Source organism: Mauremys mutica, chromosome 3 (genome assembly GCF_020497125.1).
Source record: "Mauremys mutica isolate MM-2020 ecotype Southern chromosome 3, ASM2049712v1, whole genome shotgun sequence".
NCBI lineage: Eukaryota > Metazoa > Chordata > Testudines > Geoemydidae > Mauremys > Mauremys mutica.
This window is the reverse complement of record NC_059074.1, coordinates 7,137,227-7,156,781: the sequence shown is the minus strand read 5'-3', so window position 1 is coordinate 7,156,781 and position 19,555 is coordinate 7,137,227. Positions and strand designations below refer to the sequence as shown.

Genomic DNA, 19,555 nt, shown 5'->3' with positions numbered 1-19,555 from the left:
GCTAAAAAGAGCCCGCACTGCACAGAAAGAAAAATAAAAACAGACCTCGGAGCAGGCAGGCTGCCGGGGGACGCATTCTTCTGCTGCACTGAATGGAGCTGGTGTCAACTGTTCCGATTGCCTGCTGACTGGCAGGGCTAGGAAAATAGCTCATTCATCAAAGTTAGCAAAACGTTTAGCCCCTTCCTTCCTCCTCCACTGGCCTGCTGCTGTGACCACAATGCTTTCTGAGTGCATGGGGCACATGAGGTGGCATAAAGGCACTGCTTTCAAAGGTGGGCAAGGATTATTGTTTCCCCAGTGGGGAAACTGAGGCACAAAGCCAGGGAGGGGTTTGTTTCAGGCCCCCTTCCTTCAGTGGCAGGACTGGGACCATAAACACAAGACCCCAATAAAGCAGGAAGCATCGGCTCATACTTCAGACCAGAAGATGCGCAGTCTGTCATAGAGGACTGGTGAACAGTGGGCTAGAGAGGCTTTTGTTTCTAGGCTGCTGGTTCAAATACAGCCAAGGCTACTTGAGAATGATTGAAGGCATGGAAAAATATCTCATCGAAAGGGAGATAGAGGAGGTGTACCGGGAGTTTCTGTGTGCCCTGTCTCAGAATGTAAGAGCAAAGGTGCGTTCAGTGAAACAGAAAGGTGGCAAAATCAAGAGTGAGAAAAAGGACATACTGTTTCATACAGTGTGCAGTCAGCCTGTGGAACTCATTGCCACAAGATATAACTGAAGCCTAGTAGGATTCAAAGAGGGGTCGGACATTTCCATGGATAACAAGGTGATCCAGAGTTAGAATAATGATTAAAAAAAAACAAAAAACTATCCAAGGGTTGGGAAGGGAATCTGACCCTTCCTGCAACAGGCCCTAACTATTAGGAGTAAAGAAGCATCTTCCCCTGTGTGCAGGTTATCTCAGCTGCCCACGGTAGGGCTTCTCCTACCTTCCTCTGACGCAGCTGGTGCTGACCCCTGCCGGAGACAGGATACCGGGCTAGATGAGCTGTGATCCGGTCTACCCATGGCTATGTTCTTAAGATCAATGGTGATCCAAACTTGCTGGCAAAGTGGCTGCTTGGTGGCTTAGTGAAATGAGTTTGATGGGTCTCAGTCCAGTTCCAGGTAGAGTGGCATCCACATCCTCAGTGTAACAGTCACCTCGGGTATTAATTGGGAGTGTCTGTGGAGAGGCCAATCAGTGATGAGGCTCTGGAAGTTGAACCCTTTAAAAGTGGTCTCTCTGTGTGAGAGTTGGGAGCTGCCAGGGAGACGATACAAAGGTGGTTGTGGATGAAGAAGTGGATGATAGTTAGCAGGACTGATGATCCACCGTGTGTGCTGGTGGCATGGGTGGGGATTCCAGTGTCGTGGGCTGCTAATCTGGCCGATTTTGCCAGTTTTAAGTTGCCTTTGTCCGTGTGGATTGTGGAGGGAGCAGCTGCATTGTTGTGGTTGTATGTGCTTATAATAAAAATAGTTTAATCCTATTTTGTCAGACCTGTTAGCAGAAATGAAAGGAGAACTGTGTTCATGATGCATGCATGCTCCCCAGCGTCTCGCCTCCGTCGGGCCTTCTCTGCATCCTTATAATTAGCAAAGACCACACCTGCCAGTGCGTCACTGCGTCCGTTATGACAGCCTATTTTTTTTCCCATCTGCAGATTGTTTTTATTTATCATGAGTTATTAAAATCTATCCAGCTATTAAATAGTGGGGAAAATTTACAGGGAATTAGCTGAGCTGTTTCCCCATGGTACGTTCACTGCTTAATGCAATGGATGTGTTTTCAAATCCTTATCCTGGCCTGCAGTCAAATGAGTTATTTTTCTGTCTTTGTGGCAGTTAGGGGTTAATAGGGCTGCTTTGAACCAGGCATGGTGCAGGCAAGTAAAAATAATAAATCCAGCTCTTTGGTAGCACTTTTGATCAGTGGATTTCAAAGTGCTTTACAAAGGCTGCCAGCGTCATGATCCCTGTGTTACAGATGGGGAAACTGAGGCACAGAGTGGCGCAGTGACTCGCCCAAGGTCACCCAGCAGGCAGAGCGGGAAATAAAACCCCGTTGTCCGAGTCTGAGACCAGTGCTCCATCTGCTAGGCTACACTGCCTCTCAGCTGTGTATGTTTGTTTCCTTTGCTGTGCTCTGCTGATGCTGCTCAAGGCTGACTTGAATCACCATCCATCCAGGGGACCCCACACTCACCTCTGCCAATGCGTCTCTATCCTAACCGCCAGCTCCTCTCCCCCAGCCCTGGGCTCCCCATGCAGCTCTCCTAGTGCGCCCCACTCTTGGTCTGCAGTCCTACACACCTCCTCTTCTATTCCGGGCTAGCTGGTGTTATGTGGATCTAGGCAGAACAGCCGAGGGAACACTCCCTGGAAAACAGCCTTGCCTTGGCGAGGGGAGAGAGGCTCCGGTGGCCTGACAGATCTAAATCCACCTCACATTTCAGCTCACGTTATAGGAAGATCGACACTCTTCCAGACCACCTGGCTCCCCGACTCCTGGCTCCCTGAGCGTGGCACTCCGTCTCCCTCGGTGGGGGCATTACACCAGCTGCTGTGCAAGAAACCTGCACAGCTCACACACAACGAGGCGTGCTCCTCAGCCTGCCAGTCTTCCAGGGCTGGGCTGGGAAAAGCCGGGAAGGCCTCTCCCTCAGCAGTTTGATCCCACCAGCTGCTGAACGCTTCCAAGCTCCCGGGAGTTGAGGGTGCTCAGCACTTGGCAGGATTGGGGCCTTTTCTACCCAGGCCTGTCCCTGTAAGGTGGTTCTTAGGATTGTCACACAGACCTCTGCCACTTGAGCTCAAGATGAACCCACCAGCAGTAGTAGGCTTTTATCCTCTAGTGGACCAGCCACTGGACAGGGACACAAAACACACTGCCACCATGTTACACCTTGCATTGATCCCATCTTCAGCTCTAGCTATGTGAGATGGGGACTAACGCTTTTGCCTTTCCCACGTTCCCCCACTAATGATGGCTCAATCCACCAAGCGTGAGTAGATTTCCTGCCGTTGCTTGAATTTATGCAAGCCAACCACAGGTGCAATTCCCTTTTGAGCTCCCTTATCCTGACCAGGGACACCAGCCTTGAGGCTCAAGTTAGATTTCAGTGGCCGGGTTCTCTGTTTCACTAATTTTGGTCTGAAATTCCACACTGATTATTGCTCTTTTGCTAATTTCTTTTTAATTAACCCATGTCGCTGTGGTTGTTCCAATATGTAGATCTCGTGAAAACGTGAGGCCATGACGCTATCTCAGCAGAGATCCAGCCTCAGATTTACAAAGTAGAAAAGCAAGAGGGGGAAAAAAAGAGACTAAATAGAAGGGTTTCTGTGTCATTTCCCAGACACAATTGTTTGCAAACAATGAAACATTCTCTTGGAATGTTTGCAGCCCAAACATGGGTGGCTGATCAGTTGACTGTGTAGTTGACTATGAACTCAACTTATCTGCAGTGTTGTTATAACCCTGTTGGTCCTGGGATATTAGAGAGACAAAGTGGGTGAGGTAATATCTTAACTTCTGGAAGAAGTTGGTCCAATAAAAGCTATTATAACCCCCACCGTGTGTCCCCATGAACCTAAGTGATACTCACTTCGTTAATTCCCAAGCTGATGGACAAGCAGAGTGTTAAAGAATCAACAGCAAACTGGATGATTAAAAGAGAGAGAATTTTAACCATCCATGGTTATTGTTATTGGTAACACTGGCAAGAAAATAGGTTTAACAATATGCTGTAATGAAAAGTAAGTGTGTGTTATTATTGATCTCTGCTGGATGAGGTAAGAACTGCACAACTGTGTCTCCTATGCCCTGTACTGCCAATTGATAATGGAGATTCTCTTTTTGCTTGAGCAGGAGGCTCCAACTTCTATCCCTACTGCTGGTGTTAGATTCCAAGTGGTAGCAGAATACAGCATGGAGACAAATCCCTATTTATATGTTGGCATTGTCTCTTTAAGTGCAGACAATTAAAACAGAACAAAACCCAACCTCCAAAACACAAAAGCCGGTCCAGTGCTAAACAGTATAAACACACCTTGCCTCTCAGCCTGAAGGCCACCCGCTGGGCTCTGCCAGGCGGTCGAGGGGAGAGGAATCCAAAAAGAAGGAGCTGTCAGTTAGCGTGGGTGAGCCTAGCTCTTGTGTTGGGAGACATTTAAGTTGGTATGGGAGCATGGCGAGAGCATCTTCGTTAGTGGATGGTCCCCACGGGGAGGTGGCTGCACAGGTACTGGAGGGACGGGGGTGGGCAGGATACAGAGGTTTAGGAAGTAATTCCAGAGGGCACACGTAGGTCAATGGTTAATGCTCTGTTACTAACGGAGTCCCTGCTGCACTGGCTTTCGTAGGTTGCTGTACTGGGGGGGTGTTGCCACAGGGGTCCGTGCTGGCATGTGAGGACTGGGCTGTGCTGGCTTGTGACAGTTCAGTGGGACTGGGATTAGGCTCTCCCTGAATGTCAGTGTAAACCAGAGGCCTCGGGGCAGGCTTGCAAGTGGCTGCTTGCCTCAGTTTCCCTTTTAGCGCCCCCCTGTAACTCCATGGAAGCTTCTCCCCGAGTCCATTTTCATGGTTTATGAACAAAACCGAGTCCAAAAGTCCCAAAGTGTAGCCCCCTATCCCCCTTGTTGCCCTTAAAAATCGCATCGTTTGCCCATTGACATAACACATGCAGCATTCGGGCACCCTCCACTACCTCCGGCCTCTCTGTCCGTCCTCCACCCTCCCTCTGCCCAGACAGCCGCCCTGCCCTGCCTTCTGGGGTGGGAGTCCCACAGCCTCTCTGCTGGGAGCGTCCTAGCCAGGGGAGCACCCCTCACTCCGCCGGGCCCTTTCACAGGCCTGGGCCCAGCTGTGACAAGGAGACATCAGTGGTGGCTGCTTCCCTTCTTTCAGCCCTCCAGAGCCCTTGGCTCTGGCTTAGAACCAGCGGGCAGCTGCTCCCTGGCCTGCAGCCTTCTCCAGCTGACCGGGCGCTGGGCCTGTTCGCCCTTCTCGCCCACCTGGGCAGGGCTGAGGCCCGTGGGAGGCTGGCGGCATCAGGGAAACTTGCCCCCGGGCCGTGCCCATTCTGGGACAAGCAGGGGCCATCCCCCGGCACCCTGCTGAGTCATTGGGGATTTCAAAGGAGCCTTTTTGAAAAGAGGAACGTGCTGAAGGCAGAATGGAGGCTCCCCCCCCCCAGCTCTGCACCCTGAAAAGCAGGCAGCAGAAGGAAGCGTTTCGAGGAACAGATGGAGACATTTCACTGGCACGAAACGGAAAAGCGGGAGGATGGCTCCAGCCCACTGCGGCTCTTGGGAAGCGGCTGTACTTGTTAGGAACGGGCTCGGAGATGAGCGAATGTCTCCGTCTGCCGGGACGTGCTGTCGCGGGTCGGCCTAGTTCGCGTGGCTGGGTGTCCCCCTTGTGCCCAGCCTCAGGCAACGGGGCTAGTGGCCTGGCTTCTCCCCTCGCCTCATGCCTGGCCCGGCACTCGGGCCCACCCTGCCTCATCCCCCCAAACGCTGCTCCCTCGGTCGTGTTCCCTGTGACCAGCACTGCCCCCTCGCCGCCTTCAGCATCTCCCACGTGCGCCCAGCGCCTGGCCCTCCGTCTCCAGCCCACTGACGCGTCTCTTGCCCTCCTCCACTGACTCACCTGGCGATTCCCTCCATGACTGGCTGCTCCTGGCCCCTCGGCAAAGTACGTCCCTCCATCAGCCAGCCCTGGCTCATCCCTCACGGGCCTTTTCTCCTCCACCGCCGGCAAACACCCCCCGCCCCATGCGCCTGTCGGCTTCCTCCATTGCAGGTGCCTCTCCTCCTCCTTCAGCTCTGCCCCGGTCCTGGCCAAACAGCAGCTTCCTGCAGGTCTGGGCGATTCCTACGCCCCCAATCCCAGCCGATCGCTTGCTGCTTTTGACTCCCTCTAACACTTTCCTTTGTCTTGACTCCCTCCTGCTTCTCCACTTCCTGTCCCGTCTCCCTTCTCCAGGTCCCCCTCCTCAGTATACCCGGCTGAGCCCATGACACCCCATGGGCAGGTGGAACTAGCTGGCACTGGCTCGGAATAGTTATCATTCTGAGAGAGAGAGAAAGAAAAGAGAAATTGCCGTTGCATCTATGCATGAAGGCTGGATCCTCAGCTGGTGTAGATCCATTGACAGTGACAGAACTACACTGATTTACACCGGCGGAGAAACTCTCTCTGATTGTATCCCACTCTTTCAGCCCTTGCATGTCACTTATCTTCCTCTGGGACAGGGGCCGTGTCCGTTCAACATTCAGCACAATGGGGGATCCGATCCCAACACGGGCCGCTGGGTGCTACCGTAATACACATAATAAATACTAATAAATAATAGTAGTATCCCCTGCTACACGACACGCCTGTGACCTGACCTTTCGGCCAGCCACGCTTTGTATCAGTGCTGTCGCCTGCTCTTTTGCTGTTGTGTTGCCGATAACAGCTGAGCACTCTGCAAACGTCGGCATCACACTCCAGGCTGTGGATTGCTGCCCAGCGATAGCTACCCGATGGCGGGGCCTTTCGTCCCTGTAGGGCAGGGATCTCAGACTCAAATCACCACGAGGGCCACATGAGGACTAGTACATTGGCCCGAGGGCTGCATCCCTGACACCTTTTCATAGAAAGGTACAAAAGCCCCGCCCCCACTCTACCTCTTCGATGAGGCCCCGCCTTTCCCCACCCCCATTCCAACCCCTTTCCCAAAGTCTCCACCCCAACTCCACCCCCTCCCCGGCCCTATTCCAACCCCTTCCCCAAATCCCCACCTCTGCCCCGCCTCTTCTCTGCCTCCTCCCCTAACTGCACGGCTCCCTGCTCCTCCCCCGCACTAAGCACCGCCCAACAGCTGTTTGGAGGCAGGAAGTGCCTGGAGGTAGGCAGAGGAGCGGGGATGTGGCGTGTTGGGGGGGAGGGGCGCTTGGCGGCCGCAGGAAATCACTCGGTGCAGGGAGCTTGGCGGGCTGCATGCAGCCCGCGTGTTTGAGACCCCTGCTGTATGGGAAATAGCTGGCAACTAGCCACATGCCAGCAGCCCTGCCTTTGAGGTCCAGAGAACACACCACCTTCACTCCGGCTGGTGTTTCTTGGCCCAGGAGTCCTGCTTCCCATGGTTTCCTCTGTGTGAGGCTCCACTTTGCCTGCGGTGATGTGTCCTTTTCGGAGAGCTCCTTCATGCCTCACGCATGCGTCCAGGGTGAACAGTGTCAGGGTATAAACAGCAACAACCAGCTGGGTTTGGCGTGGCAGGTAGGACAGCGGCTGTGCACTGGAGTGTAATGTTGTTATAAAAACTAGAGGTGGAAAAGACCTAGGAGTTTGCCCAGTCCATCTCCCCCAGCCAGGGTGGGGGTGCAGTGGAGCTATTTCAGTGGCACAGAACATGCTCCGTGAGGTTTCTGTGGACAGGGGCTCGCACAGAGGTACATATCCACAGGTTTGGTAGCTTCAGCAATGCACCAAGTGTGCTAGCCAGAGCACTCGGACACATCAGAACCCAGAAGTCTCATGTGCCCAGGCTTCACTTGGAATGATGCCGTATTCAAGATGGAGAAGATCTGTTCGGTCACCTGTAGCCCCAGGGCTGCCCAGAGGATTCAGTGGGCCTGAGGCAAAGCAATTTTGGGGGCCCCTTCCATAAAAACCTTGCAATACTATAGAATTCTATATTCTCGTGGGGGCCCCTGTGGGGCCCAGGGCCTGGGGAAAATTGCCCCACTTGCCCCCCCCTGGGCAGCCCTGTGTAGTCCCTCCCCTTGGCCCCCTTTGGTAGCTGGAATCCAGCTACTCCCTTGCAGAACATGCACCTTAGCTGAAATTCAGCCATCCTCTTGCAGAGAAATGCAGTGCATGCACTTTAGCTAGGAACCAGCCATCCTCTTGCAGAACAATTGAATGCATATACCTGCTGGGATTCAGCCATCCTCTTGCAGAACAATGCAATGCACGTGTCTTAGTGGAGATCCAGCCTCACTCTTTCAAAAGGTGGCTCGATTGTGAGCGATATTAGAATTTTCAGTATTTAAACTCTTGTGATTGGTCAGCAGAGTCGCATGGTATTTTTTCTGTCTCTCAGCTGGATAAGGGCACAAATTCTCCTGTGTGCAAAAGAATTTGAGATTTGGTTTGAATGACTCCTCCTGAGGGTGACGTCGGCAGGGACACACCCAACAGTGAATACAAACTGGAGTGGATGGTGGGGCATCATTTTTCAGTAGCACTGGCCCAATTCTGCTTTAATTCCTGCTTCTGCACTGGCCTCCAAATAATCCAGTCTTGGCAGGAATCCCCGTCTGTCACTGAGCCCTCTCCCTGCTGTGCGTCAGGGGGAATGGCGACCATCAACCATTTAGAATCATAGAATCATAGAATATCAGGGTTGGAAGAGATCTCAGGAGGTATCTAGTCCAACCCCCTGCTCAGAGCAGGATCAACACCAACTAAATCATCCCAGCCAGGGCTTTGTCAAGCCGGGCCTTAAAAACCTCTAAGGATGGAGACTCCACCACCTCCCTAGGTAACCCATTCCAGTGCTTCACCACCCTCTTAGTGAAATAGTTTTTCCTAATATCCAACCTAGACCTCCCACACTGCAACTTGAGACCATTGCTCCTTGTTCTGTCATCTGCCACCACTGAGAACAGCCGAGCTCCATCCTCTTTGGAACCCCACTTCAGGTAGTTGAAGGCTGCCATCAAATCCCTCCTCATTCTTCTCTTCTGCAGACTAAAAAACCCCAGTTCCCTCAGCCTCTCCTCATAAGTCCTTATTGTGCTCCAGGGCGTTCTCTCCCTAGGCTGATTGATCCTTCTTTTCCCACCTCATTATCGGAGGTGATTTACATTTCAGGCCGAGACATTTGGCTTTAATTCAAACTAGGACAAGTGAGAGCTGGTCGCTGGTTGTCAGCCTGGGTTGTTTCCCTTAACGCTGGTGAAAGGTCATGGGTCGGCTGTCCCAGCGACTGAGCGTGTGCAGTTGTAGGACAAGCATTCCACACTTCCGTGTGCTTCAGCTTCACCCCGAATGGACGGCTATAGGGTCATTTGGTCTCCAGGGCCTCTCTGGGATTGTCAGTGTCTTGAATTTAGTAAGGCTTTTTACACAATCATTCCTGACATTCTCATAAGCAAACTAGGGAAATGCGATCTAGGTGAAATTACTATGATGTGGGTGCACAACTGGTTGGAAGACTGTTCTCAAAGAGTAGTGATCAGTGGTTCACTGTCAAACCGGGAGGGCTTATCTTGTGAGGACCGACAGGGGTCTATCCTGGGTCTGGTACTACTTAATATTTTCATGAATGATTTGGATAATGCAGTGGAGAGTAGGTTTATAAAATTGGCAGATGATACCTGGCCGGGAGAGGTTGCACACACTTTGGCAGACAGGATTAGAATTTGAAACAACCTTGACAAATTGAAGAATTGGTCTGAAGTCACCAAGATGAAATTCAGTAAAGACAGGTGCAAAGTGCCGTACTTACAAAGAAAACATCAAATGCACAACTCCAAACGGGGCAGTACTGGCTAGGAGGTCATATTGCTGCAAAGGGCTGAGGGGTTATAGTGGGTCACAAATTGCGTATGAGCCAACAATGTGATGCAGTTGTGAAAAAGGCTAATATACTTCTGGGGCGTATTAACAGAAATGTCACGTGTAAGACATGGGAGGTAATTGTCCCGCTCTGCTCGGCACTGGGGAGGCCTCAGCTGGAGCACTGTGTCCAATCCTGGGTGCGACCCTGTAAGAAAGAAGTGGACAAATTGGAGAGAGTCCAGAGAAGAGCAACAGAAATGATCCAGGGTTTAGAAAACCTGACCTGTGAGGCAAAGGTTAAAAAAAAGGACATGTTTTGCCTTGAGGAAAGACGACTGAGCGGGAGACCTGATAACAATCTTCAAATACGTAAAAGGCTGTTCTAGGGAGGGCGGTGAACAATTGTTCTCTGTGTCCACTGAAGGCAGGACAAGAAATAATGGACTTAATCTGCACCAAGGGACGTTTAGCTTAGACATCAAGAGAAAACTTGCTAACTCTCAGGGGAGTTAAGCTCTGGAACAGGCTTCCAAGGGAGGTTGTGGAATCCCCGTCATGGGAGGTTTTTAAGAACAGGCTGGACAAACTCCTAGTCTGGGTTTACTTGGTCCTGTCTCAGCACAGGGGGCTGCGTTAGATAACCTCTCCAAGTCCCTTGCAGCCCTGCCTTTCTGTGATTCCATGAAAACACTTCCCTCTGCTGGCCTGGGAAAACATTTCCTCTTGGGCAGCTGCTGTGTGAGTTAGCTGCTACCCTCCACCCCAGAGGTGGCTGCATCTCAGTGGTCTAGTTAGTGAATCATTTTGAGATGAGAGAGATTGTTCATCTGTGTGTGCTTCCTGGTTCTGCCGGGCCCCGTCATAAGAAATCAAGGCAGCTGTGACTCACAATCGACTTTGGCATTGCGGGGGTTTGTTATAAAGGGGAGCTGCAAAGATTTTGTTCAGGGGAACAGGAGGGCCAGATGGTAAAGCCCATGAACTGGCACGCAGGATCCGTCTGTAGGATTGATTGCAAGAGCATAGCTGTCCGCACTGCCTTGTTATTGTAGGGTTGCTTGTGAGCGCCAGGCCGTGCCCATTGGCTTGTTTCCTGTAGGGTTGCTGAAGAAGGCTGGGAAATGCACCATTCTGTCCTTCTGCATAAAACCCCAAATCCAAAGCCATAGCCGGGGGCTTGGGCTGGACTGACTAAAAAGAAGAGGGGAGAAAAACAAGGTTGGGAGGATCACAGTGGGTCAGGCTTTCGGCCGTAGTTTCCCAGCGCCGGAAGGATCCGGCCTGGGGCAGGTGGAGAGGGTGGGGGGAGCTGGGTGTGTAGGTCCAAGGTGGAAAGTAATGAGCAGATCAGAAAGCCCAGGGTGGGGGAGATCTGATCCTGTATGAACAAGAATGCTGCAGAGCAGCCATCAGGTCACATCGGCCTGGCAGCCCCCGGAACGGTGAGCGTAGCAGATCACGATTGCGCCTATATCTCTGCCCACCTGCCGTGTGCTGGAGGGTGCAGGCCCAGCGGGCTTGCGCCGCTCCCGTTCAGGAGCCCCAGGCTGGGGGTCAGGTCAGGTCGCAGCCCAGGCCCGGGGGGAGAGGGAGCCGGGACCTTTACACTGCACCGGTGAAGCCGCAGCGTTTCTGGGCTACGGCCGGCAGCAGCGTCTCAGGGGAGCGGCGCCCTGCCGGCTGAGTGAGCCCACGTCATGCCCGCCTGCCCTGACAGGCCCGTGTGGAGCACACGCCTGCTTCCCAGGCTGGCCTGCCCATGCCACTGTCCCAGGCTCCCGGCGCGGGGCGGAATTGCGGAGCCTCTCCCCGGTGGGCTGAAGCGCAGGCCTGGGGCGGGGGTTCAAATTCCCACCGGTAAACATGGCACGGGAGCAGGATTCCTGCTTGGGGGGGAGGGGAGCTCCGGGGCTCTCCTGTATGCCGGCTTCCCCACCCTACCCATGCTGGATGCCGTCTCCCTTCCCTGCCCCTCCACCATCCCACCCCATCTCATGTGCTTTTTCCCTGCCTCTCTCCCACTGGCCCCAGGCCAGGTCCCCCCCCCCACAAATCAATTCATATAATGTGGGGGTCCTGGGCCCTGGGGTGATTGCTGAGAGCCCAGCTGTCTTTTGCTGTGCTGTCGGCTGCCCTGCGCCAAGCCGGAGCCATGCAGCCTGAGCCAGGGTTGTTCCTTCTTCATTCATCCACCCGTGTCTTTGTCCCTGCAGGAGAGTGATGCTGAGCTCTTAGCAGCGCCGTGCCCATCAGGATGTCGGGAATCCCGGAGACCCTGACCCGGCTGCGCGGGAGCTCGCTCCGGAGCCTGGGTGGGACCCTGGACCCCACCATGGTGTCAGTGCCAATCGACATGGAGAAGGAGGAAGTGAGGATCCTCAAAGTGTGTTTTCACAGCAACAGCTTCAACATGGGGAAGAACTTCAAGCTGGTGAAATGCTCCGTCTTGACGGAGATCCGGGTAAGTGGGGCGCGATGCAGGGTCATGACAGAGATCCGCGTCAGTGGGGCGGGATGCAGTATTGTGATGGAGATCTGGGTCAGTGGGGTGGGATGCAGTGTTGCGACGGAGATCCGGGTCAGCGGGGCTGGATGCAGTGTTGCGACGGAGATCTGGGTCAGGGGAGCCGGGATGCAGTGTTGCGATGGAGATCCGGGTCAGTGGGGTGGGATGCAGTGTTGCGATGGAGATCCGGGTCAGCGGGGTGGGATGCAGTGTTGCGACGGAGATCTGGGTCAGTGAGGCTGGATGCAGTGTTGCGATGGAGATCCGGGTCAGTGGGGTGGGATGCAGTGTTGCGATGGAGATCCGGGTCAGCGGGGCGGGATGCAGTGTTGCGATGGAGATCTGGGTCAGTGGGGTGGGATGCAGTGTTGCGATGGAGATCTGGGTCAGTGGGGTGGGATGCACTGTTGCGATGGAGATGTGGGTCAGTGGGGTGGGATGCAGTGTTGCGATGGAGATCTGGGTCAGCGGGGCGGGATGCAGTGTTGCGATGGAGATCTGGGTCAGTGGGGTGGGATGCAGTGTTGCGATGGAGATCTGGGTCAGTGGGGTGGGATGCACTGTTGCGATGGAGATCTGGGTCAGCGGGGTGGGATGCAGTGTTGCAATGGAGATCCGGGTCAGCGGGGCGGGATGCAGTGTTGCGACGGGTATCTGGGTCAGTGAGGCGGGATGCAGTGTTGCGACGGAGATCCAGGTCAGCGGGGTGGGATGCAGTGTTGCGATGGAGATCCGGGTCAGTGGGGTGGGATGCAGTGTTGAGATGGAGATCCGGGTCAGTGGGGTGGGATGCAGTGTTGCGATGGAGATCCGGGTCAGTGAGGCGGGATGCAGTGTTGCGATGGAGATCTGGGTCAGTGGGGTGGGATGCAGTGTTGCAATGGAGATCCGGGTCAGCGGGGTGGGATGGAGTGTTGAGACGGGGATCTGGGTCAGCGGGGTGGGATGCAGTGTTGCGATGGAGATCCGGGTCAGCGGGGTGGGATGCAGTGTTGCGATGGAGATCCGGGTAAGCGGGGTGGGATGCAGTGTTGCGACAGAGATCTGGGTCAGTGAGGCTGGATGCAGTGTTGCGATGGAGATCTGGGTCAGTGGGGTGGGATGCAGTGTTGCGATGGAGATCTGGGTCAGTGGGGTGGGATGCAGTGTTGCGATGGAGATCCGGGTCAGCGGGCCGGGATGCAGTGTTGCGACGGAGATCTGGGTCAGTGGGGCGGGATGCAGTGTTGCGATGGAGATCTGGGTCAGTGGGGTGGGATGCAGTGTTGCGATGGAGATCCGGGTCAGCGGGGTGGGATGCAGTGTTGCGATGGAGATCCGGGTCAGTGGGGTGGGATGCAGTGTTGCGATGGAGATCCGGGTCAGCGGGCCGGGGTGCAGTGTTGCGACGGAGATCCGGGTCAGTGGGGCGGGATGCAGTGTTGCGATGGAGATCCGGGTCAGTGGGGTGGGATGCAGTGTTGCGATGGAGATCCGGGTCAGCGGGCCGGGATGCAGTGTTGCGATGGAGATCCGGGTCAGCGGGGTGGGATGCAGTGTTGCGATGGAGATCCGGGTCAGCGGGCCGGGATGCAGTGTTGCGATGGAGATCCGGGTCAGCGGGCCGGGATGCAGTGTTGCGATGGAGATCCGGGTCAGTGGGCCGGGATGCAGTGTTGCGATGGAGATCCGGGTCAGTGGGTTGGGATGCAGTGTTGCGATGGAGATCCGGGTCAGTGGGTTGGGATGCAGTGTTGCGATGGAGATCCGGGTCAGTGGGGCGGGATGCAGTGTTGCGATGGAGATCTGGGTCAGTGGGGCGGGATGCAGTGTTGCGATGGAGATCTGGGTCAGTGGGGTGGGATGCAGTGTTGCGATGGAGATCTGGGTCAGTGGGGCGGGATGCAGTGTTGCGATGGAGATCTGGGTCAGTGGGGTGGGATGCAGTGTTGCGATGGAGATCCGGGTCAGCGGGGTGGGATGCAGTGTTGCGATGGAGATCCAGGTCAGCGGGGTGGGATGCAGTGTTGCGATGGAGATCCGGGTCAGTGGGTTGGGATGCAGTGTTGCGATGGAGATCTGGGTCAGTGGGGTGGGATGCAGTGTTGCGATGGAGATCCGGGTCAGTGGGGTGGGATGCAGTGTTGCGATGGAGATCCAGGTCAGTGGGGCGAGATGCAGTGTTGCGATGGAGATCCGGGTCAGCGGGGTGGGATGCAGTGTTGCGATGGAGATCCGGGTCAGCGGGTGGGATGCAGTGTTGCGATGGAGATCTGGGTCAGTGGGGTGGGATGCAGTGTTGCGATGGAGATCCGGGTCAGTGGGGTGGGATGCAGTGTTGCGATGGAGATCTGGGTCAGTGAGGCGGGATGCAGTGTTGCGACGGAGATCTGGGTCAGTGGGGTGGGATGCAGTGTTGCGACGGAGATCTGGGTCAGTGGGGTGGGATGCAGTGTCGTGACAGATCTGGGTCAGCGGGCGGAAGCTCCCTCATCTGGATTTCCTCAAGCATGGCCCTGGGACACGCTGCTGTGCCCTGTTGCTACCTGACGTAACCGACGGTGGCTGCATATCCACAGGCAGCCTGGATTGAGCCTGGGACCTTCAGTCCCAAAGCCAGAGGCTTCGGCCACGTGGGCTACAGGACCAACCGGCTGCAGCCTGAGCCACAGGCCGGTCTAGGTACTGAGGCTCACGCACGGAGCGGTGCATTGCACGGAGGCTGGGTGTGCAATAGGGCGGGGTGTCCCCAATGGTCTCCCCAATTGGCGTCCGAGTCGGCTCCCTGGCTGATGGCCGTGGTGAGACTACAGCTACGGCGTGGCCCGCTGGGAGCATGTGGTGGGGGCAGCCAGGAGCTGGGCCTGGTTCCTTTCTTGTGGTTCAGTGGGTTGTTCTGTGTGCGACTCTGGAGTGCGTCGCCGAGATTCTGCTGGGCTTTCGGTTCCCTTTTTCGGGCTGTTCTAGGAGAGAGCTGTCACGCCAGGGCCAGCCATGTAGCCATTCCAGGGAACGCTGGGGCTGCGGCTCCTCTTGGGCATGTCCTTGTGCTCTGCGCCGCAGACACGTCCTTCGCGTTGCTCCGGAGGGATTAACGCTTGGTGTCCTTTGCTGCTGCCGGCTCTAAGGCCAGGCTGGGTGAGGAGTGTGGACACGCGGCTGTGGCCAGGTCTGTGGCGTTAACTCTTTCCCTGCTAAAGCCTGCTGGGAGGCAGCATTGGGAAGCGTTGTGCCCTGTGTACCTGGCAGTGCTGAAGCGGCTGAGGCAGAAAAGCCAAGTGATCATGGGCTCGTCACTGTACCGTGCTCCGCACTGAGTAGCGGTTGACCCCATGGCTGCTGGCTGGTTTACAGAGACAGGTAATTGTGACGGAGCCGAGCTCAAACCCAGGCTGCAAGTCCGAGGTCTTAGGGACGTACAGTAGAACCTCAGTGTTACAAGCACCTGAGGAATTGGGAATCTCAGCGTTACGAATTGACCAGTCAACCACACACCAGTGTGCAACCACAGTACGCAATGAGGCAGCAACACAGACCCAAAACAAGCAAATCCAGGACAGTCCTCTGTTAAACCTAAACTGCTAACGAAAAAAGGGAACGTTTAAAAAAAAAAAAAAAAGGAAGGAAGGAAACTGTTTCTTTGCTTGTTTCCTTTAAATTAAGATGGTTAAAAGCAGCATTTTTTTTCTGCACAGTAAAGTTTCAAAGCTGCACTAAGTCAGTGTTCAGCTGTAAACTTTTGAAAGAACCAGGTTTGTTCAGAGTTACGAACATTTCGGAGTTACAAACACCCTCCCTTCCCGAGGTGTGTCTAATGCTGAGGTTCTACAGTAGTTCACGGGACTATACTGTCTGTGGGGGCTTTTGGGGCTCTGCTGCTGCCTGATTGTGTTTGTGTGCTTCCAGTTCCAGAAGGCGGTGGCGGTGGCTCACCGGTCAGTTTGTAACTCTGGCGTTGGTCACTCTGAGGGGCTACTGTAGTTGGGTGGCTGGCCCGTCCCTCTGCCGCCACGGAACATTGCTAGTTTTCGCATGCTCGCTCCACCACAGCCAGTGCGGGTCCATCTACTCGAGCTGGCCAGCACATCTCCCAGCTGCAGGGTAGATGGACCCTCAAAGCCCGGGGAGCCCTGTGGCTGAGGAATCCTTTGGACCTCTAAGGACCCATCTGCCTCTGCCGTGCTGGTAACGCAATGCACCAAGGCAGCTTTGGTAGAAGGCAGGGGAGGCAGGGCTGAAGAGTCAGGGGTGGGGATCATGGGCTGAGCACTCTCCCATCCCTTTGAAGTCCATGGGAGCTTCAGGGGCTCAGTACCTCTGCGAATCAGGCGAATGGCCCCCTAGAAGTCAGTGGAAGCTGCGGGTGCTCAGACCCGCTGCTGATCGGGCCGTTAGCGCTTCCTGCTTAGTTTGACTCCACAGGGGCTTTGCCCCGGAGCCGCTTTGCAGACCTCCAGAGCCAGCGCTGACCTGGCATCTCATCCCTCGCGGTGTTGGGACATGCTGGGAATTCCATGAGCTGGGCCCTCTTAGGCAACCTGGGGTGTGCAGCTGTGCTTAATACCAGCCCTGGAGGCCGCTTGGTGAAGCAACACAGACCCTTAGATCTCCAGGTCAGCAGTTCAAATCCTGCCGTGGATCAGCAGCGAGAGGCAGTCGCTATTGTGATGTCCCCACCCACTGACTGGCCTCTCCTCGGCAGCCTGGGCAAAGCCTGGCTAAATCAGGAAGGTGGAGCTCAGCTCTCCAGATGAGGCAGGTGGGTGAAACTGGCTGTTCTGTACCTGTCCTGCCGTCGGTTCCCTAGGGCTGTGAGCCCGTCAGTCAGAAATCCACTTAACGCTTCCACCAGCCCACTTCCTGACCGAGAGGGACGGTTGAGGCATTTGTAGATCTTTGGGCTCATAGCGAGCAGTGGCTCAGGACTGATGATTATTATTTATCTCTGCCCAGTGTCCTGGCCACTTCCCAAACACTGAGGCTTTGTCTACACTGCCAATTGAATGACAAAACTTTCGTTGCTCACAGGTGCTTCAAAAAGTTTTGCCACAGCAAGTGGCCGTGTAAACAGCTCGTGGTCGGGAGGAGCATTCTCCTGTCGACAACGCGAATCCCGCTCGTAGGGGGTGGAAGGGTTTTGTCGGCAAACAGCATTTACACTGCCCGACTTCAGCGACAGGGCCGTGTGGCCAAAAGCCATGTCATGTGGACAAAGCCTTAGGCTCCGTCCCTGCTCTGAGGGGCTCTCAGGCTGAGGACAGTGACCAGCGGGATGACAATAGGCAATTTACCTACAATTGCGATGCAGACCCACAAGCTGCGCTGTGGCAGCGGGGCAGGGGCTGGCTTTCAGAAGGACGTACTCTGGGCAGGCTGGGGGCCTGGCAGATGAGCGCAGGGAGTCGTGCGGAGCACAGTGGCTGTGTGGAAGAAGGCAGGGGGGTGACTGTGTACCGGGGCGGGCGAGATTGGGGGCACTGGCCGAGTTGGGGGGATGGGCAGCAGCGTGAAGCTTGGCTCGAGAGAGGCTGCTCAGGGAAGAGAAACGTTCCCACATCTCGTGCAGAGACGAGGCCACGAAGCCCAGAGTGAGCTAGAGTAACATTCGCGGCTATTGGCTGTTTGGCCGGTGGTGGAAGCAGCCGCCTGTTGGAATAGATGAGGACTGGCCTAATACACACAGAGAAGGTGAGAGCATCTGAGACCCCTTGGCCTTTTGAGGGTCCTCAGGGTGATCCCGGCCCCGCCCTTGGCAGTCGTTCATGGGTGGGTTTCCCCTGGTGCTGGCACAGAGTGACCATCGTGTTGCTCCCTTGTCTCCGAGCTGCTCTGTCTGCTGTGCACCCCTCAGCGCGGCACCCTAGGCCTCACCACCGCCAGCCCGAAGGAGCAGACCCAGCGGGGGGCCCCGGGGACCCAGGAGATGAGCCTGGAAGGCAGCGAGACACAGACTCTGCCTCTGGGAGAGGCTCGTCCCACATCCGAGGGGAGTGGGGGGCCCATCAGTCTGGGTGCAATGCCAGGGTGTTACAGGGTGGTCTGGCCCCTTTAAGAGTCGTAGTGGCGGGGCAGAGCTCCCCTCTCTCCCAGCCAGCAGGGATGAGCCCTGGGACCAAGGATGGCTCCTAATGTGTCTCTGTTCCCAAGAGGAGAGAGATCAGCAGGGAAAAAGCTGCCTCTGCCCTCCCCCAGCCCAGGGAGGGGAAGACAAGTTGGCGTGAGGCTGCAGCCCCAGACCGCAGGAAGGAGGGCGGCTGGACGCCTGCCCCGGTGAGATGAAGGGCTGGGACTGTGGGGCTAGACAGTCTGCAGTTGGTCAGGTGCTGAATAAACAAGACTCCGCGAAAGGGGAATCTTATTGCAAGGATGCTAGTCCTGATGTCAATTACTGCAAAGCACCTGGGAGGGAAACTGAGGCAGAGCTGCTGTGGCGCCATCCCTGGCCATGAAGGGGTGCCCTGGAGGCAGCAGCCTGGCCACGCAGGGTCTGGGGAGAGCCGACTCCCGGCCTGTTTAGGTGTTTGTGGAGGAGGGCTGGGCCATTGACTTGACCTTAGAACTGGCGTGGTTGGCGGTGACGATCAGGACGCACTGGGGAAACATCCCCTGCTTAGCAGAGCGGCTGCAATGCGCTATGCCTCCAGGGGGCACCATCTGGGTCAGCACCCTGCGCAGCACCTCGCAACAATCCCATCTAGAGGTGACCAACCCCCGGCTTGGTCCTCCTCATCCCACAGGAAAGGGCAGAGGCTCTGAGACGTGGGAGGACAAGGACAGTCTGCAGGGCTGTCGGTGGCTAGACAAAGAGATTACGTGACTTGCCAGCGAGAGGTTCACACAGCTGGCTGTGGATCCCAGGAGTCCTGGTGCACGGTCCCGTGTCTTACCGACAAGGCAACAAGCTGTGGTTACACCTCAGGTGTCCTGACCTTCAGCCTGTCGCTCTAATCCGCCGTCCTGCTGCCTTCCTGCTCTTGGGATAGGCCCCAGGAGACCTGATTCCCAGGCCACTGCTCGGGCCAGCAGCCTGCGCACTGAGCTGTGGGCTCTGGTGTCCTGCACGGGGAGAGGATACAGGAGTCTTTTAAAAAAGGGCTGCTGGCGCAGTGAAAAACGTTGCCAGCTTCATCCTCCCACAAGCAGACCTGGGAGGCTGGCCGGGAGAAATGTAGCAAGCCAGAAAGCAGCAGGGTGTGATGAATCCAGGGAACAGAGTGTTGCTGGAAGGGGCTGGTGCGTAGCACAGGACGTACTCGGGAACAGAAACGCAGAGGCTGCCGCGCTTTCCCTGGAAAACAGAGGCCGCAGTGAGCCCTGGGGGACTGGGGAAGAGGCGCCTTCAAATGAAAAAACCGGGGGGATGGAGAGAAACAGGGAAATCTCTGCAGATGTCCCAGCTGCTGGGGGACAGGGAGTCTGAGCTGTCACACTGTTGACTGCTCTGTCAGTGGCTGATCCGGGACCGGGTTCTCTGCCCACACCCCTGAGATTCAGCCTGGCTCCAGTGTTCCCA

The 19,555-nt window shown here is 55.6% G+C and overlaps 1 protein-coding gene across 4 annotated transcripts in view; it reads left to right on the top strand.

Moving 5' to 3' along the window:
* PTK2B (protein tyrosine kinase 2 beta) overlaps positions 1 to 19,555 on the top strand; it is a 123,711-nt gene that overhangs the window by 51,789 nt on the left and 52,367 nt on the right. For all 4 annotated transcript variants that reach the window (XM_045009038.1, XM_045009037.1, XM_045009035.1 and 1 more), the window contains exon 2: positions 11,771 to 12,018. In XM_045009038.1, the coding sequence (XP_044864973.1) occupies positions 11,812 to 12,018 (207 nt within the window). In that variant the 5' untranslated portion in view covers positions 11,771 to 11,811. The remainder of the gene's footprint in view (positions 1 to 11,770; positions 12,019 to 19,555) is intronic.